This window comes from Neophocaena asiaeorientalis, unplaced genomic scaffold (genome assembly GCF_003031525.2).
Source record: "Neophocaena asiaeorientalis asiaeorientalis breed wild unplaced genomic scaffold, Neophocaena_asiaeorientalis_V1.1 scaffold55, whole genome shotgun sequence".
Taxonomy (NCBI): Eukaryota; Metazoa; Chordata; class Mammalia; order Artiodactyla; family Phocoenidae; genus Neophocaena; species Neophocaena asiaeorientalis.
The window spans coordinates 1,003,016-1,028,089 of NW_020175684.1; the positions used below are offsets into that span (position 1 = coordinate 1,003,016).

At 34.0% G+C, this 25,074-nt stretch overlaps 1 protein-coding gene across 2 annotated transcripts in view; it reads right to left on the reverse strand.

Annotated features, from left to right (window-relative positions):
* The window catches only part of TMPRSS15 (transmembrane serine protease 15), a 130,760-nt gene extending 105,980 nt beyond the window's left edge, over nucleotides 1–24,780 (reverse strand). The window contains exons 1-6 of one of the 2 annotated variants that reach the window (XM_024732023.1): nucleotides 24,525–24,780; nucleotides 21,506–21,636; nucleotides 21,154–21,221; nucleotides 14,937–15,088; nucleotides 12,062–12,106; nucleotides 10,473–10,508 (exon numbers count right to left, since the gene is read on the reverse strand). In XM_024732023.1, coding sequence (XP_024587791.1) covers nucleotides 10,473–10,508; nucleotides 12,062–12,106; nucleotides 14,937–15,088; nucleotides 21,154–21,221; nucleotides 21,506–21,636; nucleotides 24,525–24,669 — 577 coding nt within the window. In that variant the 5' untranslated portion in view covers nucleotides 24,670–24,780. The remainder of the gene's footprint in view (nucleotides 1–10,472; nucleotides 10,509–12,061; nucleotides 12,107–14,936; nucleotides 15,089–21,153; nucleotides 21,222–21,505; nucleotides 21,637–24,524) is intronic. The other variant, XM_024732024.1, reaches the window with a different exon arrangement.
* Between the last annotated feature and the right edge of the window lie 294 nt (nucleotides 24,781–25,074).

Below are 25,074 nucleotides of genomic sequence, written 5' to 3' on the forward strand. Positions count from 1 at the left end.
TTTCCTTTTTCTCGTTTTGTGAGTGTGTATGTGTATGCTTCTATGGGTGATTTTGTCTGTATAGCTTTGCTTGTACCATTTATCCTAGGGTTCTCTCTGTCCATATATTGTTGTGTTTTTAGTATAGTCTTTAATGCTTGTTATCATTAGTGGATTTGTTTTTTGGTTTGATTGCTCTCTTCTTTCTTTCTTTCCTTTATTTTTATTGCTTTTAATTTTTTTTATTTTTAACAATTTTTAAAATTTTAATTATTTTATTTTTTCTTTTTTCTCCCTTTTCTTCTGAGCCGTGTGGCTGACAGGGTCTTGGTGCTCTGGCCGGGTGTCAGGCCAGTGCCTCTGAGGTGGGAGAGCCAAGTTCAGGACATTGGTCCATCAGAGACCTCTTGGTTCCACATAATATAAAATGGTGAAAGTTCTCCCAGAGATCTCCTGCTCAATGCTAAGACCCAGCTCCATTCAATGACCAGCAAGCTACAGTGCTGGACACCCTATGCCAAACAACTAGCAATACAGGAACACAATCACACGCATTAGCAGAGAGGCTGCCTAAAATCATAATAAGGTCACAGACAACACAAAACACATCACCAGACATGGTCCTACCCACCAGAAAGACAAGATCCAGCCTCATCCACCAGAACACAGGTGCCAGTACCTTTATTTTTATTGCTTTTAATTTTTTTTATTTTTAACAATTTTTAAAATTTTAATTATTTTATTTTTTCTTTTTTCTCCCTTTTCTTCTGAGCCGTGTGGCTGACAGGGTCTTGGTGCTCTGGCCGGGTGTCAGGCCAGTGCCTCTGAGGTGGGAGAGCCAAGTTCAGGACATTGGTCCATCAGAGACCTCTTGGTTCCACATAATATAAAATGGTGAAAGTTCTCCCAGAGATCTCCTGCTCAATGCTAAGACCCAGCTCCATTCAATGACCAGCAAGCTACAGTGCTGGACACCCTATGCCAAACAACTAGCAATACAGGAACACAATCACACGCATTAGCAGAGAGGCTGCCTAAAATCATAATAAGGTCACAGACAACACAAAACACATCACCAGACATGGTCCTACCCACCAGAAAGACAAGATCCAGCCTCATCCACCAGAACACAGGTGCCAGTCCCCTCCACCAGGAAACCTACCCAACCCATTGAATCAACCTTAGCCACTGGGGCAGACACCAAAAACAACAGGAACTATGAACCTGCAGGCTACTAAAAGGAGACCACAAACACAGTAAGTTAAGCAAAATGAGAAGACAGAAAAACACACAGCAAATTAAGGGGCAAGGTAAAAACCCACCAGACCAAACAAATGAAGAGGAAATAGGCAGTCTACCTGAAAAACAACTCAGAATAATGATAGTAAAGGTGATCCAAAATCGTGGAAATAGAATGGAGAAAATACAAGAAATGTTTAACAAAGACCTAGAAGAATTAAAGAGCAAACAAACAGTGATGAACAACACAATAAATGAAATTTAAAATTCTCCAAAAGGAATCAATAGCAGAATAACTGAAGCAGAAGAACCGATAAGTGACCTGAAAGATAAAATCGTGGAAATAACTACAGCAGAACAGAATAAAGAAAAAAGAATGAAAAGAATTGAGGACAGCCTTAGAGACCTCTGGGACAATATTAAGTGCACCAACATTCAAATCATATGGATCTCAGAAGAGGAAGAAAAAAGAAAGGGACTGAGAAAATATTTGAAGAGATTATAGTTGAAAACTTCCCTAGTTTGGGAAAGGATATAGTCAATCAAGTCCAGGAAGTGCAGAGAGTCCTTTACAGGATAAATCCAAGGGGAAACATGCCAAGACACATATTAATCAAACTATCAAAAAGTAAATACAAAGAAAAAATATTAAAAGCAGCAAGTGAAAGACAAGAAATAACATATAAGGGAATCCCCATAAGGTTACAGCTGAACTTTCAGGAGAAACTCTGCAAGCCAGAAGGGAATGGCAGGACATATTTAAAGTGATAAAATAGAAAAACCTACAACCAAGATTACTCTACACAGCAAGGATCTCATTCAGATTTGATGGAAAAATTAAAATCTTTACAGACAAGCAAAAGCTAAGAGAATTCAGCACCACCAAACCAGCTTTACAACAAATGCTAAAGAACTTCTCTAGGCAGGAAACACAAGAGAAGGAAAAGACCTACAATAACAAACCCAAAGCAATTAAGAAAATAGTAACAGGAACATACATATCGATAACTACCTTACATGTAAATGGATTAAATGTTCCAACCAAAAGACATAGACTGGCTGAATGGATACAAAAACACGACCTGTATATATGCTGTCTACAAGACACCCACTTCAGACCTAGGGACGCATACAGACTGAAAGTGAGTGGGTGGAAAAAGATATTCCATGCAAATGGAAATCAAAAAAAGCTGGTGTAACAATTCTCATATCAGACAAAATAGGCTTTAAAATAAAGAGTATTACAAGAGACCAAGAAAGAAACTACATAATGATCAAGGGATCAATCTGAGAAGAAGATATAACAATTATAAATATTTATGCACTCAACATAGGAGCACCTCAATACATACGGGAAATGCTAACAACCATGAAAGGGGAAATCAACAGTAATACAATAATCATAGGGGACATTAATACCCCATTTTTACAAATAGATCATCCAAAATGAAAATAAATAAGGAAACACAAGCTTTAGATGATAAATTAAGCAAGATGGACTTAAATGATATTTATAGGATATTCCATCCAAAAATAACGTTATACAATTTCTTCTCAAGTTCTCATGGAACATTCTCCAGGATAGATCATATCCTGGGTCACAAATCAAGCTTTGGTAGATTTAAGGAAATTGAAATTGTATCAAGTATCTTTTCCAACCACAACACTATGAGACAAGATATCAATTACAGGAAAACATCTGCAAAAAATACTAACACATGGAGACTAAACAATACATTACTAAATAAACAAGAGATCACTGAAGAAGTCAAAGAGGAAATCAAATAATACCTAGAAACAAATGATAATGAAAACATGATGACCCAAAACCTATGGAATGCAGCAAAACAGTTCTAAGAAGGAAGTTTATAGCAATACAATCCTACCTCAAGAAACAAGAAACATCTCAAAGAAACAACCTAACCTTACACCTAAAGCAATTAGAGAAAGAACAACAAGAACAAAAAAAACCCAAAGTTAGCAGAAGGAAAGAAACCATAAATATCAGAGCAGAAATAAATGAAAAAGAAATGAAGGAAACAGTAGCAAAGATCAATAAAACTGAAAGCTGGTACTTTGAGAAGATAAACAAAATTGATAAACCATTAGCCAGACTCATCAAGAAAGAAAGGGAGAAGACTCAAATCAATAGAATTAAGAATGAGAAGGAGAAGTAACAACTGACACTGCAAAAATACAAAGGGTCACGAAAGATTACTACAAGGAAGTATATGCCAATAAAATGGACAACCTGGAAGAAATGGACAAATTTTTCGAAAAGCACAACCTTCTGAGACTGAATCAAGAAGAAATAGAATATTTCAAGCACTGAAATTGAGACTGTGATTAAAAATCTTCTAACAAACAAAAGCCCAGGACCAGATGGCTTCACAAGTGAATTCTATCAAATATTTAGAGAAGAGATAACACCTATTCTTCTCGAACTCTTCCAAAATATAGCAGAGGGAGGAACACTCCCAAACTCATTCTACAAGGCCACCATCACCCTGATACCAAAACCAGATAAAGATGTCACAAAGAAAGAAAACTACAGGACAATATCACTGATGAACATGGATGCAAAAATCCTCAACAAAATACTGGCAAACAGAATCCAACAGCATATTAAAAGGATCATACACCATGATCAGGTGGGGTTTATCCCAGGAATGCAAGGATTCTTCATTATACGCAAATCAATCAATGTGATACACCAGATTAATAAACTGAAGGAGAAAAACCATATGATCATCTCTACAGATGTAGAAAACACTTTCAACAAAATTCAACACACATTTATGATAAAAACTCTCCAGAAAGTAGGCATGAAGGGAACTTACCTCAACAAAATAAAGGCCATATATAACAAAGCCACAGCCAACATTGTTTTCAATGGTGAAAAACTGAAAGCATTTCCACTAAGATCAGGAACAAGACAAGGTTGCAACTCTCACCAATATTATTATAGTTCTGGAGGTTTTAGCCACAGAAATCAAAGAAAAAGAAATAAAAGGAATCCAAATCAGAAAAGAAGAAGTAAAACTGTCACTGTTTGCAGATGACATGATGCTATACATAGAGAATCCTAAAGATGCTACCAGAAAACTGCGAGAGCTAATCAATGAATTTGGTAAAGTCGCAGTATACAAGATGAATGCACAGAAATCTCTGGCATTCCTATACACTAATGATGAAAAATCTGAAAGAGAAATTAAGGAAGCACTCCCATTTACCATTGAAATAAAAAGAATAAAATACCTAGAAATAAACCTACCTAAAGAGACAAAAGACCTGTGTGCAGAAAAGTACAAGACACTGATGAAAAAAATTAAAGATGACACGAACAGATGGAGAGATATACCATGTTCTTGGATTGGAAGAATCAACTTTGTGAAAATGACTGTACTACCCAAAGCAATCTACAGATTCAATGCAATCACTATCAAACTACTAATGCCATTTTCCACAGAACTAGAACAAAAAAAATTCACAATTTGTATGGAAACACAAAAGACCATGAATAGCCAAAGCAATCTTGAGAAAGGAAACCCAAGCTGGAAGAATCAGGCTCCTGGACTTCAGACTATACTACAAAGCTACAGTAATCAAGACAATATGGTACTGGCACAAAAACAGAAATATAGATCAATGGAACAGGATAGAAAGCCCAGAGATAATCCCACGCACATATGGTCACCTTATCTTTGATAAAGGATACAAGAATATACAATGGAGAAAAGACAGCCTCTTCAATAAGTGATGCTGGGAAAACTGGACAGCTACACATAAAAGAATGAAATTAGAACACTCCCTAACACTGTACACAAAAATAAACTCAAAATGGATTAAAGACCTAAATGTAAGGCCAGACACTATCAAACTCTTAGAGGAAATCATAGGCAGAACATTCTATAATATAAATCACAGCAAGAACCTTTTTGACCCTCCTCCTAGAGAAATGGAAATAAAAACAAAAATAAACAAATGGGACCTAATGAAACTTAAAAGCTTCTGCAGAGCAAAGGAAACCATAAACAAGCTGAAAAGACGACCCTCAGAATGGGAGAAAATATTTGCAAATGAAGCAACTGACAGAGGATTAATCTCCAAAATTTACAAGCAGCTCATGCAACTCAATATCCAAAAAACAAACAACCCAGTCCAAAAATGGGCAGAAAACCTAAATAAACATTTCTCCGAAGAAGATATATAGTTTGCCAGCAAACACATGAAAGGATGCTCAACATCACTAATCATTAGAGAAATGCAAATCAAAACTACAATGAGGTATCACCTCACAGCCGTCAGAATGGCTATAATAAAAAAATCTACAAACAATAAATGCTGGAGAGGGTGTGATGAAATGGGGACCCTCTTGCACTGTTGGTGGGAGTGTAAATTGTTACAGCCACTGTGGAGAACAACATGGAGTTTCCTTTAAAAACTAAAAATAGAACTGTCATACGACCCAGCAATCTCACTCTTGGGCATATACCCTGAGAAAACCATAGTTCAAAAATAGTCAAGTACCACAATGTTCATTGCAGCTCTATTCACAATAGCCAGGACATGGAAGCAACCTGAATGTCCATCGACAGATGAATGGATAAAGAAGATGTGGCACATATATACAATGGAATATTACTCAGCCATAAAAGGAAATGAAATTGAGTTCTTTGTAGTGAGGTCGATGGACTAAGAATCTGTCATACAGAGTGAAGAAAGTCAAAAAGAGAAAAACAAATACTGTATGCTAACGCATGTATATGCAATCTAAAAAAAAATAATAATAATGGTACTGAAGAACCTAGGGGCAGGACAGGAATAAAGACGAAGACGTAGAGAATGGACTTGAGGATACTGGGAAGGGGAAAGGGTAAGCTGGGACAAAGTAAAAGAGTGGCATGAACATATATACACTACCAAACATAAAATAGATAGCTAGTGGGAATCAGCCACATAGAAATATTGTTTTGCTATATAAAGGAAGTGTGTTTTGGGATTTTATCAGATTTTATTTTTACTTAGTCTGCTGTCTCTGTCTCATCTCCTTTTGTACACATATATGATTTCAATTCTCCACAAAACCATTGGTTAACACATAACTATTACAGAAATTATCCAGATGCCAGTTTTTTTAAATGACCTTCCATTCTTAAAACTAGAGTCCTTTGATTTGTGTACTACTTAGTTTACCATTTCATTCCTTAATTTTTGCTCTAGTATTTCTTCTTTTCTAGGAAATCGGTACTGTACTTCTCAAGAGGGAATTTTTAGCAAAGGAGTTAAGAAATTCTATTTAAGGAAATGTGCACAAAGAGAATAATAATTGGTTCTGTTTATTAAAAGCTGTTCAAATTGTCTAAATATTAGTTGCTGTTTTCTTGAGTGGGAAAAAGATTGGCATATTTTTATATCTATATGGTATTTTATCTTCTGGATATTAATTTTTTGGCAAATTATGAAAACCCACCAGTAAATTAATATTATTTGGAATTCTGTAAATGGAAGGTTTTAAGTAACTGTTTATATTTGTATTATGAAGGAGTCAGTACACACTGAAATGTGATTACTTCAGAGTGATTCACAGTCATATCAATGTCCAGTGATTTGGGGTGAGGAATCTCTTGTGCCTACTTTGTGCAGACTCTGTGCTGAGCATTGTGGAGGATAAAAAGACTGAAATCCATTATTTGTTTTCTTCCAAACCAGTTATAAGAAGTATTACACACAAGACAGTAATTTGAAAATCACATTTTGGAAATCCTTGATTTTTATTTTCTCTGTTACTTAAATAGGGGTAACAACGCTTGCTGGCCAAAGATGAGACAAATTAAACCCAATTCCTGGTAATTGTCTCCTTTAATAGCTTACTTAGTAATGGAATCAGAACCTGAATCCATGAATGCCTGCCTTGAGAGACCAAGTTCATTTCACTGTACTATATTAGAAAAAGAGATATCACCTTACAGAAATTCTCATCTACTTTAAAAGAACAAATTTAATCTATTTAGTAAGACTATGACTGGTCAATTCAAATGAAATTATAGTGGAAAGACACTTTAATTCTATTATCATGTACATAGGAATGTCTTAAATTAGAGGAAAGTGCTTAGCAATATATGTATAATTTTTTCTCAAATGCAGAGAAAAAAATACTTAAAGTCAAAATACATTTGGTGTTGGTTACAGTGCCTGTGTCTTTGTCCTGGGGCAATTAATTCATTTGAGGAGTATAATTCTGCCTTAGCTTCTCTTGACCCAACTTTATGTTCTTCACCAAATCAGCCAGTTCCTTTTCTTCAGTCCCCAAACCCCTCCACATAATGGAATTGTGGCAAATTGCATGTTGTTGGAGATTGAGAAAGCCCATGGTAATGAAACTTTTGTTTTTTTCTCAATCATTGCCTACATGGTAAGCAACAAAAGACTAGAACAAGCTGTATTCTAGAAACCCTTCAAGCATATGAACAATTGCCCAAAAGAGCCCCTCTCAGGCACACTGTAGCAGCCAGAAATCAATTGGTATAATTCAACCTTAGTTCCCATCTCTCCCTTTATTCTTCCAAATGGGTTAGTAAAACTTTACAGTAATTGGCAACAAAGACAGTTGAGCAATAGAACATAATCCTCATGGACTTTGTACCAACTATCATATAAAAATTCTCTGCGGCATAATTTATATTACTAACGCTCAGGTATACGATGCATGCATTTGCTGATTTTTCTCACACTCTGTCTTCCAGGTATATAAAAAATGAGAATAAAGTTAACATCCCTGAAAGCCATATTCATAATAAATTATTGCTTGGAAACTGCAGTTTTCAAATTTAATTGTCTCTTTCCCTTCTATAGATTTATAGTATCTTGACATATGAGAGGAATAAATGGGAAGGATGACTGGGGATTCATGGATCCAGTAAAAGAGGGAATGTGATATTTTGCCACCTACTCACCTTATTATAATTTTGTGAGGATTGAGTAAAGTAATTTAGTACAGTCTCTAATAACAGGAAAGCTTTGGATATGGAGTTTCTTTGGTCAAATAAATGATCAGATTAAAATGAGCATTACTGAATACAGTAATCTTGTCTTAACCTTAGTTTAGTTTTTGAAAAATGTTTTTAAAAAAGTATCCAGCTGCTTTTTTTTTTTTTTTTTGGTCTAAGTCTGAAGGGGGAAAGGAGAAAGGATCTAACATGTGTCACTCTTTATGCCAGTCATTAATTTGTATTTGTATTATTTCTCTTCTTCACGACCACTCTAAGATATATATTTAAATCTTTGTCTTTCAGATAATAAATACAAAGTTCAAGAAGACTAGGTAGCTTATCAAAAGTGATGTGTACAGTAATTGGAGGAAATGGTTATGGTGAATTCACCCACACACTTTCAATGTTTGAAAATTGTATGTTACGTTTTGGTCTTCATTTTGATTACCAAATGCTTACATAAAGAGTGAAAGATAGGACTAAATATGTACTGATCCCATTCTTATAGTTTACATGTAGGAAAGGAGATTTCTATTCCACTCCCTAGGAGAGAAAAGTAAGGGTTGAGTATTACCCTCATGCTCTCTGTTCCCCATTCTCCATCTCCTTTGACCAGAAGAAACTGGGCTGTTAGCCAACTTTTGCTACTGGCCAATATGTCACAAGACTTTTGGCCTGTGAGATATTTTGGTCCATAAGACATTTGGTTCATTCTAAAAGGTCCTTAAAATTTGGTCCTATATAAAATGTCCATGAGCATATTTGGTCCATGCCAAATGATTTTGGACAGGACCAAGTTATCAAGGACCTTTTTGGTGTGGACAAATTTCTTATGGACGTTTTGGACCAGACATAGTCCTGCAAGGAATTGGTCATATGGTTCAGCCACTTTTTATAATTTTGGTGGCTTTATCTTTAGGAGAGTAAGGGGGAAAACTTAAGTCCAAGGATTCCTTGCTTTAACACATTTTTTCCCCCCACTAAGTCATTCCACATATTTCTCTTACAGCATTTTATATACCTAAGAGGTCCTCAATAACTGTGGGTTATTTGAATCACTCAGTGAATCAGTAAACAGACAGATAAATGGAAAACAGAGCACTAATTTAGATATTTGTTGCTGACTTTTAAAGTTTTAGAAATAAATTTCTCAAAATATATTAGAATTATTTTTCAGTTTATTTTTAGATTAAAGGAATTAGTCACTATAGATCCTAAAATCAGTTTTTGAAAGTGTGTTGAAAGGTGATTTTAGAGGCTGTAAATAGTTTTCTACATTGGATAAGGGACTATGGGCTGAAGAGCAGTTTTATTTTTCAATATGTTGTGCTACTATATGGTTAACACCTACATACAACCCCAGGCAGGCTTATCCTACCATAAAATACCTCTATAGGTTTAGAGGTGGGATGACTCGTTTCATAAAGCATTTTGATTAATGATTCATATATCATTCTGCTTTTCAAACATCACACCAACCATTTTATCCAAGAATTATTGTGTTACTCAGAGATCATTTATAATTTCACAAATGTTCTCTCCTTGTATGTATATAACATTTGATATAAATTCTAATAACATAAAAATGGCAGTATTATTTTTGGAGCTGATGATCCACACACTATTGCCTTTATGGAGTTTACCTAAAGAGATTAGGTTCACATCCAGACCACTTAACATGAAGATTAAGTTAGGACCAGAGAAGACATTTTGGTTAACCAGCACATAGACAAAGGTACAGTAGACAATTACTAGGAATCCAGAAAAATTTTCACATTACAGATACATATCAGGAGTTGGCATAAGGTAGGCATTTAATGAAAAATTGCTGAATGAATGAATCCAAGGTAACTTTGGTACTGGTTTGGCAACCATACCGTTAAGAGGAGAGAGCAAGCACGTCTCCCTTGCATGCAGAGAGAATAATTAGAGAAAAAATTCCCTCACATCCTATGAAGCCTACATCCTTTCTGGCAGACATTTTGATCCTATTGGTGGTGTTCTTGGCAAAAGGTAATAACCATGGCTCTAATAGATGAAGGACTGAAGTGAGATCAGATAATCCAGGCCTTGATTGCCTCAAATATATTGTTAATTTTTGGTAAAATATTAGGCTAAAAGTATAAACTTTGATCCTCTAGTTTTCTTATCTATTAAATAAGGGTACTGTTAACTGCTGTGTTATCAGAGAATTCTCAGGAGTCAAAATGAAATATTAGCAAAAAGTTGTTTTAAAATAAGAGAAATAATATTAAAACTGACCTGAAGTTGCCAGAGGACTGCTGGTAGTTAGCTTGTCTGTAAAAATAAATGACATAAAAATAACAATTACATTTAAAAACTGATTATTAGGAATTCCTTCTGTTTAATATTTTACTTGAGAATTTAAAAAATTACTATGAATTATTAGTATTTATTAACTTAAGAATACATCATTTGTATCTGGAGCTGAAAATAAATCTATTATGCTTTTATTGATTTTTAGAGCTGTAGAGCAGAGGTTTTTAGATGTGCTTACTTTTTAAATAATGAAGATGATGTTTTTCAATTATCAATAACTAAACATAAGAATTCATTAATTTCATAATGGCTATAGATTAAAATGTTCTAGATTAATCTGCTATTGTTTGAAATAGGAGCTTGAGTTATGCTTAGACCATGGGCTTTGGAGTCCAGAGGAATTCTTTTTAATTCCTGACTTTGATAATTAATAGCTGTGTGGCTCTGGGCACATTCTTTATTACTTATGTATTTTTAAGTGGAAAAATTATTAGTCTCTACAGAATCATTCTGAGAACTAAATGAGATAATGTTTGCGAGAGAGTGGCATGGACATATATACACTACCAAACATAAAATAGATAGCTAGTGGGAAGCAGCAACATAGCACAGGGAGATCAGCTGAGTGCCTTGTGGCCACCTAGAGGGGTGGGATAGGGAGGGTGGGAGGGAGGGAGATGCAAGATCAAATATTATAAAAATGGTCATGATTATGGATAACACTAAAAGTAATGTGGTTATAGTTTTATAACAATTTACACTTTAAAATCATTTGTATATGAATTCAATACTTGTGATGACTTCTAAAATATTAGAAAATTTTATTATTTACAATTTATGGGAAGCAGATTTTCAGAAGGTGAAATGCCCAGTGATTCTGGTAGTTGCCAGACAGGATTAGTGTTCAAATCTTTTGACTTCAATTTGAATAATTTTTCTACAACAGAATGATTTTCCATTTTAAGATAACTCAGGTTAGTTTTTAAATGATTGATAATTTCTCAAAGCACTCTTTTGATAGTATGATCTTGATAAGACAAAGTGAAGAGGTAGTGACCAATTGTAGTTAGAAACATAGGGTGGAGAAAATGCTGGAATAGAGCAAATTTAACATTAAACTTTAGATTGTCCTTTCCAAAGAGTATGATACATTTTGAAAGTTATCATTTCATTATATTTTAAATTCCTTTCCCTCATTTATAGTGACCTTACAAATGTCAGGGTTTCATTTCCAAGGCTGCATTATCAGAGCCATATTTTGAGATCACACACATGCGCACACACAAACACTCTCACACATCATATATGCATACATACATATATAGAATTTAAAATATGAAAGGAGCATTGGAATTGGAAATGCATAACCTTGTATATATAACTAGGCACTATGAACTTTGCAATATTATTAACTATGTTATTCTTAACCAAATGTATGCTTTATACATTTTGATATGAAGACTAAATATCTAATTTAGAAAGAGCCGCCAGAAAAATATTGAATCCTTGCCTAATGTCATAAAGTTTTATGATCACCGAATTATACATTTTGAAATGCCATAAGTACTGACCTGAAGTTGTTGCAGGACTTATCGTAGAGAAATTCTCCAAAGACGCTGGAATAAAGTTGGTTTGAAGTTAGGGCTTAGAGTATAAATATATTACAAAACATCAAGTGCAGTTTGAATATTCATTCAAAGGGCACCTGATCTACCAGAGTTTCCATTTCATCCTTTCTCATCCTGAATGTTCCTATTTATTTATTTAATTATAATTTGATTGTGATACATTTGATGAATTTCCAGAATCTCTATGTATTCTCTATAAATTTACCTATGCAAAATATTTGCTTTATTTTACCCATTTAAGAAAGATATCTATTTATTCATCATAATTATATAGAATAATTTATATTTAAGAGAGACAATATAACACACCATATCTTGTCAGACCTAGAATCAATTGTTTTGCACTGAAACAAATGAATGCCAAAATAATCTTACACATGATAATATCTACAGGGAACTAAGTACTGTTTAAGTATAAAGTGCTTTTCACATAAAAGATAAAAACTAGCTATTTTCTTCACCCATTAACATGTTTAATATTTTTAAAGATATAATGACGACTATATTAAAAATAAAGAAAATCATATCTTATGATCTAATGAATTTGTTTTCATTCAAAACAATATTTATGGTAAGTGGGTTAAGAGGTATGTCCTCTTCTACTAACTAGATTGTTTATTATGGTATTTCTTCATTACTGCACTGTCTTCTTTCTAAAAGATCTATAGCAGTTTCATAAATGTTATATGGTAGATTATTGATGAAGAAGATAAAATAAGTTTTACAAGATATTTTCATAAAAAAGATAATATTTTAATTTTCACTATGTTTGGTTTGACAGTATACTACATAAAAATCAAAGGTATCTGTGAAATTATTAACCAATTTAAAAATGTAATAAATTTGAAAATTCACATGATGCGAGTAAATATTAAACACCTAAAATTAATTATGTTGATTATGTTAATTATATTAATTATGTTTATAAACGTGTTTTAATATAGTTCAACAAGTTAAATGTAACTTCAACTTCTGGATCATATTCTTGAGTTGATGTTGTGATATAGTTTATTGCATTTATGATCCTTATCCTAAGTTAATTCAAAGGATATAGTTTTATTGAATAAATAAAGTTTTTAAAACCACAAACTCCCCTCTCCCAAGTAGTCCCACCATAGAGTCATGAAAATAAGTTTCAGCACACCTGTCAATTCATTTGCCTCAGCAGACCTCCAGAAACTGATGCCTATTCAAATAAAGATAGCAAGATACCACCTTTCTAGAAGAAAATTGACTATTGAAAAATAATCAACATTGTTTAAAGACAAAACTATTACAAAGAAACTCTAATATAAGAGCGCAGATATTAGGCTAAGACCACGTGGGTCAGAATCCTCAATCCACCTCGAAATAGCTAAATTTTCTGTATGTTAGGTGTCTCATCTGTAAAATGGGGGTAGTAAAGATACTGTGTAATAAGATTGGTATGAGGAGTAAATGTGTTGATAGAAAAACCACCTGTTGTAGCTAATAATAGTTAGTAGTAGTTTTCAGCTCATTTGAATCAGACAAAAATCCAAAACAGTCTCTGCTCCAGCAGCTGTGCCAGAGGGGACCAAACCATCAGTAGAAGAAACACTTAAGAGCCTGATCTTTCTTCTCACTGAACAGGCACGGCAGGATATAGTAGGGGGCTTAGTGAAGGAGTACTGTGCTTTATGAACCCATGTTGTAAAGAAAAGCAACTCGAGGTCTGCAATTTTGTATCCACTATAACAAAATTTTAAAAATGCATGTTTTTTTATGTTTCCTTTAAGGGCAAATCTATACTGACATCTCATTCTGAAGCAAAACTATTTGAACTGGCAATAGGCTGTTTGCCTTTATTCCACTTGATGTGGATATTTATATATTGATGAGCTTTCTAACATCTAAAAATTTCTGAATTCTAAAACATATTTAGCCTGAAGGTTTACAGATAAGAGATTGTGGATCTGGATTGGCCTGGCAACTTACTATTGTTTTCAACCAAAATAGGACTCAGTATACATGTATACATGTTTGTTGAATTAAATTGAATGGGAAATAACTAAAATGGAAAATTTAGAATAACCTAACATTGATAGGCATTATTGTCTTGCTATTATTTTTGATGTCCTATATCTCTTCCCCTTTGATTATTTTTATCTTAAAATTATTTATCACTTTAAAATAAAGTTTTATTTTTTATAAGTAACTGAGATGAATCAAACTCATAATCCCCTCTTTTTACTTCCTTTCCTTCCTTTTTTTTTTTTTTTTTCTTTGCGTTATGCGGGCCTCTTACGGTTGTGGTCTTTCCTGTTGCGCAGGCTCAGTGGCTATGGCTCACGGGCCTAGCCGCTCTGTGGCATGTGGAATCTTCCCAGACCGGGGCACGAACCCATGTCCCTTGCATTGGCAGGCGGACTCTCAACCACTGTGCCACCAGGGAAGCCCTTCTTTTAAGTCCTCAGTCAGAGACTGGATTTGCCAATTACTATGTAATCTAATAATATCTATATATCACAAAGTAATGTGTCACTTTCCAATGCAGCATTCCTGGAAAGTCAGGGTGTGCTTGGCCAATGGCAAAAGTGTGATCAGACCCACAAACATTTATGCATGCCAGTATTTTCAGAACCTTTTTGATGTTTGATATTTTACAAACATTTTCTCACTGACATTTTTCTCCAAAACAGTTTCTCCATATTTTATTTTTATTATGTAAATGTGTTACCTCAGTCAATAAGACAGGTTTCTAAAGTCCAGGGTGATCCCACTGCTCCCCTGATACATAGCTAGAATTTTAATTTCATAGCTTAACAATTCAAAGAAATCAAATACTCTTCACAGGTACCTGTAATATCAATGCTGTTCACATCAATATGGAAAATGGCCAGTTGGCTGGATTTATTTGCTTCAATGCCTTGAATCATTTCTTCTTTTACATTTTCATCTGACACCCACTGGGCAAAGAGAAGGTCAAATATGACTATAATGCTGCCATTTCTGCAAAGCAAAAAATGACATAAGAGAAAAAAGTTAGCCTTCTTCAAATGATTTGTGTTCAATTTATGTAAGGTGTCTTTGAAATTCTCCATGGTTATCCCCTTGTTAATCCTTATTACACCTATACAAAGTAGGTCATATCAAATACTATCTTTATTTCACAGGTGGAAGAAAGAGAAATGAAAAGACAATGTTTCTCCAAGAATACAAGATATATCCAGATTAGAACCTGATTTTTCTGAGTTCCACATTAGCATGCTAATCCCTAGGCTAGACCACAGATACTTGTGTCAAATTAAACCAAATCACATGGTATCATGACATTTATTCTTATTTTACTCTTTGAAAAAATGAAGAATGTGAATTTGTAATTTTTCATAGATGACTTCTAAGTAGGAATAGGTCTAAAGTAGTTTCACTGATTTCAGAGAAAAATTTTCTATATAGTTTATGAATGCTTGATAGCAAGCTTATAGCAACTAATTTATATCTACTTTTTCTTCTATATTCTTAATATAAAATAAATAAAATATGCCCTGATTTAGAAGGGTAGAAAGAAGACAAGCATAAGTGGATTATTGGGAATTTGTGGGATATTCTGTCTCATGGTCAAGTGCTGGGATTATCTTGCCTACTCATCTCCGACCATAACATTAGAGTTCAAGTACATGACCCAAGTCATCTTCTCTTCTACTTCATCGCCTTCTCTGAAATATGCATTTTCAAAGTTTTCTTCACTGGTGATTTGTTTACAGTTTAAAGAACCATAAAAATGAATAAATTTTGGGCCCACTAGAAATACTGGAGAGATTTTTGCTCTTCTGTCTACATTTCTACTTTGCTACTGTGCTTTTAGGATACAACTGCTTGGGAAACAAACTCTAGCTCTGGTCTTCATTCTGTATCCTTCAGTAAGCTGGGGGTACTCAGGGTTTACTTGGACCCTTAAGAGGCAGACCAAGGAGAACCAGATTTTGCATGGCATGTTTGCTGGTTCTGAAATTTACACATTTACATTCATATCCTTGTGATATCTTTAAGTTAATGAGTTTCTTGAAGGGTTTCATTGACTCCTGAAGAGTTCTTTATGTATCTGTATATATATGTATGTCTTGATAAAAACCTATAATAAATGTTTTTTTTTTTTTCCTCCAAGACTATATACAGGATAAAAATGTTCCTGAAAGATCACAGCAGATCAGCATTTCCTCTCAGTAGGATATTTCTTTTTGGTTTCCGTGCTAATATTCAGGTTCATCGTTTAACAGAAGTGATTCCTTTTTATGTAGCTAGCTTTTCGTGATTGACGTGAACAGGATACTCTGATCAATAATTGCACATTTCACCTCTATTAGATATATTATTTTAAACTGTTAGAATGTTTAACTTTCCAATCATCTGATTAAATCAGAGTATCCAAATCTTGTAAATGGCAAGGCTCCTTAGTAACTATTTAGGTCCGGGTTCCCCAAATTTACCCGCACATGGAATCACTGCTGTCCTTGATAAAAATAGATTTCATCACAGACACTGTTTTTATCTATTCTTCCACACTTGTTAATTTTTCCATGCTGGCTGGTCTCTAATTTATTTATTTATTTATTTATTTATTTATTTATTTATTGCGGTATGTGGGCCTCTCACTGTTGTGGCCTCTCCCGCTGCGGAGCACAGGCTCCGGACGCGCAGGCTCAGCGGCCATGGCTCACGGGCCCAGCCGCTCCGCGGCATGTGGGATCTTCCCGGACCGGGGTACGAACCCGTGTCCCCTGCATCGGCAGGTGGACTCTCAACCACTGTGCCACCAGGGAAGCCCTGGTCTCTAATTTTGTTTGAGAATAACTCTCCATTTTCTCATGGCTTCTCCAACCATTCCTCATGTCAATGATAGTTTTATTCATGGGCATATGACGAGGCCCTGGTCAATGGAACATGAGGGGATGCTGATCGGGAACTTCTTGAAAACTTCTCTATATTTAATCAAATAAAGGTTCATAGTGGACTACTACTCTTCTTTGTTGAATGTTATTATGTATACATGTGATTGCTGGAACTGTCACATCTATCTTGGGACCATGAGGCAAGCTATGATTGACAAGCTAAAGATAGTACAATAAAACAATGAAACCACCTAAATTCTTGATTATGTCTCTGTCATTGTTCCACTGAATTAACCTCTGCTGAAACCTCCAGATTTCTTGTGATGTCAGATGGTAAATTCTTGTTGTTTAAGGCACTTTTAGTCACGTGTTCTGTTAATTGCAATTAAAAAAAATCTTAACTGGCATACAACTCTCAGGCCTCATCCATATTTATTTAAACAGATGCTCAAGAAAAGGGAGATGACTCTATTTTTGCATCTGATGTTGGCCAACATTGCAATTTTATAAATAGGAAGAATGAGACTCAGAGTAATATAGGTAACCTTGCCTAGAGTTATACAGCTTATTAATATCAGAGAGAGAGAGAGGAATAAAACCCAGAACCTCTGTTTCCCAGATGTGTTTTGCTATAGTTCCCATCCCCACCCCACATACCACTGCTATCAACACCATTATGAACTATTTGTCAATAGGAAAGACAATACAACACATTTGCTTAGATGCAGATCCAGGTTTTTATCATCTTGCATTGTTACCAGAACTTTATATCTAAAAAGATGCAGAAAATAGCTAGTTGGAATTGGGGGGGGGGGGAGGATGGATATTTTATTGCCGCCACACTTTGAGAGAGAGAAGCTTCCCTCTTCCTGTCCCTTTCCCTTTCTCCCTCCTCCTCCCCCGCCACCTGTTCTTCTTTTTCTTCTCATTTTCCCTCATCCTCCATCTCTTCCTCCTCCTCTGCCTCCTCCTTTTCATTGTCTCCTTAACAAACCTCACCCCCCAAAATTCTTAAATGGACAGGGTTCAATATGGTAAAGATAAAGTGAGAGTGAACAAAGTCCATTCGTTTCTCTGTCTTCAATTTCTAATCTTTACCTCCTTGGTTGCACAGCAGATAGCTTTAATTCTGATTAAACCGGATTTTTCTCTTTGTGTAACTTTCACATATTAAGTTTAACTGACCACTTGCTTTTATTTTATTTGAGTTAGGCAGTAAAAGAGGTAAGGTAATTTTGGTAGAGAGCATACAAATCTGGAATTTTCTTTCACTGAGTTGAAAGTAACTGGATAAGTTCATCCTCAGGCATAAAACATCTTTGTATGAAAGATGTGTTTTCTTACTTGTGAATTATACATTGAATTTAATAATTTATACTTTGCAAGGACAGGAGTGACAGATCCTATATCCACATACAGTTGTATTCTTTAAAATTTGTTTCTTATTCAGAGTAAATGTTGAGATAAGAGAGATATACAGTAAAAATCAGGAAACCCATAATAAACATTTGTGTTTCATGTAATAAGAAAGCTATATTATGTTAGTAGTTTAATAATGCTCTCTATCACTGCTGTGAAATTGAATTTATTTATTAAGGTAATGTGAATTCTTCCTTTAGGAAAAAAAAAACAATGGCCATTTCCATTTCAAAGTACTGTTCCAGTGGAATATCTGAGTCTGTTTTTTTTTTAACAGATAAATCCTATCATTATACAGAGAGCCTGTGTGCAATAAATCAAATGTTTCTTATCTCTTATTTTCCTTAATGATACTGATAACCTCTAGGGTTGCTGAGTAAACAAAAGTCTTTCCTTTCCTAACTTGATGACTTATCTGTGCTCAAAGGGCAAAATAAGCTTCATATTGCCATAAAGTGTAAACAACACTTTATTAGAAGAATCAAATGCTCTTTGAATCAAAGCGCTTTCCACAAAGCAGAATAATAGAAACAGAATAATAGAAAGTGTTCCTAGATGAGTGTAAACCATTTGCTTGTCCTGTAGAGTGGCTCTACACACACACACACACACACACAAAACTTAGCAGGGGGAGCAAGATTTGACATTAAATAATATTTTTAAAAGGAAGAAGAGATAGATTAATGACTAAGTTTAGTATTCTGAGTGCTATAACTTGACCATGTACACAAGTATGGGGTGTGTATTTCAGTAAAATCAGTAACAAAAAAGGAAATAGGCATTTTAAAGGATCTTTAGATGTATTTTTCACAGTTGGTGTGGCTATTGTTAGTTAGTTGAGAAGTCAGTTATTTCTGTGTCTTGATTTTATCAATTGGAGTTTAAGGTGAAAATAATTTACAAAAGGAATTAGGAGTCTGTCGATTTTTTCTATAAGTGGAATATGTCATTTTAAATTTGATTATTTAAAGTAAACCTAAACGTTTGCTTGTTACTTTCTTTCCTGCTTCTGAATTTTTCTCATCCTTTTCTTCTCTGTCTCCCAAAGTACCTACCTGTAATTTATATTACAGACATTTTCATGAAATTCCTTTGCATTGCATCTTTTAAAAACTCACTTCTGATTTAAAAGTAGTTCAGCTACAATGAGGTGAAAGTCTCTCTACACTGATGAAGTATATTATTTGAGAATTGTTATAAAATATGTATCAAGGCTTAGGAACTATATTAGTCTCCTAGGTAGTTTAAAGGAAGGGAAAGAAATAATTCCTTAGCTCAAATAATTTACAGTTTCACATAGAGTGATTTTACTATCTAGAGAAACATAAGTTTACTTAATAAATATCAAAGAAAATGCTTGGGTTTTGATAAACCACCAGACCTTATATAAAAGTCTATATTCAGCAAATTTTCCCAATCTAGTAAAAACAAAGTTATCCAGCATGTTGTAAACAAGAGAAGACAAAGAGTTCCATTAGCAAAACTATCCTAATAAACTCTGCACTAGATACTGTGCTTTGCATGGGTTTCACCGGTTAGAGCCTGAGGAAGGCGAGGAAAGACCAGGGTTACCTCTCCTTAAGCAAGGTTTTAGTTCTAAAACCTTTAAGAACTAAATTTGAATTGAAGATTTAATGCAGATCTCCACACTCAATCCTCTCCAAAACTGGCAAAGAGAAATTGGTTCCACTCATTCCAAAGCAGAGAAATAAAGTGAAATAAAATCTTTCATGCATGGTTTTACCTTCACAGAATAAATACTGAATAAATATTTTAAAACAGCACTTTGAGGAAAACACACAAACAAAAGAAAATAATAATAACCTTTCCTGAGAGTCCACCTGTGTCATTATAGCTCTGAAATTAGGCCATGAAAGAGGCTATCAGAGATCATAAGCCCTGGAAAACAGGAGTCGAAGCCTCTGTGTTGTGGATAGGAATGAAGCCAGTAGATGGAGGGAGGGTGGACTGGCTACTGAGACTATGATCTCATGAATATGCAGTGGGATAAAGAATGATAAATATAGATAGATAAGTAGGTGAGAAAGAAGGAAACAGAGTTCTAATTTTTTTTTTTTTGGTATAAAATGAATCTTTGTGCTTTTATTCATGATGGCTTCCACTAAGTAAATACGTTTTGTTCCAACAAGAAATGGCAAGGCCTAAAGTTTCCTTCTGCCCATTAACTAATTCTGTCATTGTTTTTCTTTTTCTAAACATAATCTCTTTTCCTTTGACTTGACCTCTCTACCTCTATTTGGTCATTGAGAACTAAGGACCCTTTTACTAATGTCAGGACTTTTGTGAAGACCATGTACCAAGTATCTTTGGTGCCAGGCTTTCAGGTTCAATTGTTTCTGATTTGAGATAGGAGATTAGTCTTTCTATAAAGTGAGGCTCACTGCATTCTCCAATGACCTGGAGTACCCTATGGCTTCTATTTGATATAGGTTAAATGTCAAGACTCCTAGGCATCTGTATGCAGTCAACCTCAGCCTTCTCCATGTGTCTCTGAAAGATTTTGCACTTAGGAGAGAGAATCATTTTAATATGAGATAAATTATCTAGCATTATTATTATTATTTGTTACAAATATAAAAGTTTATACTATGCCACTTTTCTCAATCCTCCTGGAAAATGTTGAAAATTTAAAATGTTCCATTTTCTCCTAAAAATAGTGACACTCTTTTACAAATATTAACAAAAAGATCACTCTTTTGTGATCCTGTGCTTTCTATCCATAGAAAAATTTTGAGCTATACTTACTCAAATTGTAAAACTCTTGAATTTTTATATTCATTTCTCAGATTACTTGATTGAAAGATATCATCTATCTAAAAAAAGAAAAGGTTAAGAAAAGGCATATTAAATTTAAGATTTTGTTTAAAATTTTAAACAAAATAATCTTTATATTCTACTTAGAACTGTATTGGAGTGATTTTCTTCTCTGTGATGATGGGTCTCATACATTTAAGTATGAGTAAATGTAACTGTAAGTACATTTACATTTATTGACTAATTTTTTTCAAAGAGAACAAGATCTATGTATCTTTTGGCAAGTGGTTAGCGAAACTATGTTATGAAATTTTAAACTAGTTGAGGAAAGAAGGTCTCTTACCATTTGCTGAATGTCAAAAGCAAGAACTTTGAAATCCACTGAGAGTTTGTCTTGCAAATTAGGATTATATGTAACTCCGGATGTTATTGTCAACGTCCCTCTGGCTTCATGACTTTTTCCAAATGCTGCATCTAGATGAATTAATAAGAAACAAAACACTGAAAATGTGAATAATGAATAAGAGAAAATATGCACATTCCAGTTAAGACATAGAAGTAAAGTTCTTGCTTAATGTGTTGGCCCTGGGGTTCTTGATTCTTTTCTTTGCAGTCTTCGTGTTTCATCATCAGCTGTTTTTTATTTTTTAACTTATATTTTTAGCTATCTAGTTGTTTTAAAAGACTGAATATTAAACTTCTTCTTCTCTATCCCATTATTTTTTTTTCTTTTCTTTGAAGTCTAACCAACTCTCCAAGCTTCCAAGTTTTGTTTGGTTTTTGTTTCTTTGTCATTGAGATTTCTGTTGGAAGATACAGGGATGATCAACTTCCACCAATTATGGGAACTGATTCAGGGAAACATAGTGAGAAGTGGATCATTAAAACTTTTGTAGTTACTTTCAGATACTTCTTGAACACCTGGCATCAAGGGACACTGCTCATTTTCTACATGTGGATTGCTGTGAAGATTTCAGTGTGTGTATTACTTTGGAGCATAGCTTTGAAACTACTTCTCTCATTCTAATAATTATAAAATTGGCATGTATGACCTTTTGCCATTAGATGGAGACTGTCATTACTGGAGAAGTTATTGAGAATGCTGCAGAAAATTTATTATCTCAATATGAAACAATATAAGAAGAAAGCTAACAAACTGAATACAAACATGGGAAATAAAATGTGCCCCTAAGGCCAGTACAATCCCATTATGAGATTATTTTCTTTGCATATATATTTATATTTAAAATGAATTGCTTCAGGTGAAACTCACACAATGATGAAATCATTAGTAAATGTAATAATAATGATGCATTGACCTGGTATGCGAAGATGTTATTTCTTCTTTTCCCAGATGGGGACATTTGGGCTTAGATTCACTAAGAAAATTTCCCAATGTGATAAAAGTTACAGATCTGGAATTTAGAAAAAGGATTGACTGACTTCAGAACCCAAGATCTGTCATATATTGACACAAATCTCCCAGTCCAGAAGGAACTGTAGAATTAATACTTTAAATAATAAACTTGCACTTCATCTATACAGTTATCATTGCATAATTGATGTAACATATTATTAATACTAATTCATTTATTTTTTAAACATTCAAAATAACATTTAGACTTGCATATTTAAAAGTGAAAGGCAAGGAAAGATTGAGGAACTGTCATGGATTGGAGGAGACTAAGGAAACATGATAACTAAACCCAGTGTTGGAATCTGCACTGGATCCTGAACAGGTAAAAACATTAGTGGAAAAACTGGTGAAAGTTGAATAAAGTGTTTGGTTCAGTTAATAACATTGTAACAATGTTAATTTCTTGGTTGTGACAATTATACTATGTGTGTACTAGATATTGACATTAAGGGAAGCTGGATGAATGTCTACAATTTTTGCAACTTTTTAAAAGTCTACAATGGTTTCCAATAAAAAGTGTTGAGTGTATTAAAGTAAAAGTATGTACTGAAAGTAGAATGTCTTATATCCTCTAGTGTTCTATTATTGCCTATCTCAAATCCCTTCTTATATTCAGTTGTTCACAATTAAATCACATTAACATTTATAAATGTTTATTTTTCTGGTAAAATAACTAACTTTTGTATTTTTATTGAGCATCAAGACTTCCAATAGACTTCCAAATAATTACATATCCTTGAAGTTATTCACAGTATTTAAGTAAGACCAAAGCAGCCTCTTTTCTAAAAGTTTCAGTGAATTTCTATAATTTATTAAATTGTTCTTATAATTATATAAAATATCACAAGCTTTCTTTCTCTTTAAAATATATTCCTGTATGTAGCTATAGTAGTTAAATAAACCAGAAATTATATTGGACTTATTTTATAAAACTATAAATCATATTTATTACATTCTAATTTACTTATTTACTAAGGGAAAAGAACTAACTCAAAGGCTGAGCATTTTGTTTTCTTGGTAAAACCAAAATCACTCACATATAAAACGTTTTGCCCTGAGAGTTTTCAGAAGGAATTAATATGCCTATATATAATTCATCATTTTTTTTAAAAAAAAGGTGAAAATGTTCTCAGAAAAAATAAATCTAATACCCAAGTTTCTGCTATGCTGCCATTTTTTAAAAATTATCTTAGAAATGAATAAATGGTAAAGAAGAGCACAAGTTCTAAAGTTGGACTGTCTAGTTTGCACCACCTGGCAATGTTGCAAATTTAAGCAAGTTACCTAAATTCTCTGTCTCTGATTTTTCACCTATAAAAGGAGGGTAACAATAAAAACTAACTCATAGGTTTGTTGTAACAAGATAATACAATTGGAGATCTTTTAAAAGCAGTTGGTACAGGTAATTTAGCTCTAAATAAGAATTACCTTTTCTTTCTGTCAATCACAAATTGCTACTCAGGCAACTTGAGATCTTTATAAATCCACAATTACATTCAAGTTGCCTTATACTGTTGCAATTCAAATTGTTGTACTAATAAGAGAATAAAGATATAATTCTCTAGAAATAAACAATATTTTTTCTTTAACTTGGCCTACTTATCTTCTTCTATGGTCAACAATGTTTGAATAGGTTTATGACTTAAATTCTATCAGAACAGACCCACAGGCTATGAACCTACTTTATTATATGTTGGAACTGAGAACATTATCATTTTCTGTTTTAAAAACTTAGTCTCATGTTTGAATTCTGAATTAAAATCCAAATTATATATCATGTTAAAAAAATTCTATGAAGTAAACTACGGTGAAGCATCTGGATGCAATATAAATACCTTGCCATGAAAGCACAGCAATGCATACAATATGCTGGCAGGAGTCTGGAGATTAAAGTGTATACATTCATCTGAGAGCACTTTTCTATAGCCAGGTCTATGTGACTTACCTCTTTCTGATCCCTTGATTGACAGCCAGGCCACTGCAATTAACCCAGCACAGAGCACCACCAATATGGCAAAGAGAGCTGCAAACATGACTTCATAGGTGCTGAGAGAACGGCGCCTTGAGGGTACACTTCGCTTTGAGCCCATCTTTGGTTTTTGAAGGTTTGCTACTCTAAGGGCTCTGAGAGAGCATAGAAGCTTCACCAACTGAAGAGCACAAGCTCTCAAGTTTTCCAAGAAGACTTGTCAAACAAATCTACACTAGTCTTACTAGTCAGTGTAAATGAGTTGTGTATGTCCCTTTGGCAACATTATGTCTCTATACATTAAGTAGCTTTAAAAGTGCAGTTAATGTTTAAAAGATATTAGTGAGTACAGAGAAGCTTAGAGTTGTAAATGTTAATCACCTGAACAGGCCAGTTGTCAGTGTGAATGATGTTAACTGCATGTTGTAAACAAAAATGATACTTTATCATTTTGATAACTGGTAGAAGAAATATGAAGTTCATGATAGTCAAATTAATCATTGGGCACATGCACATGACATTTGTA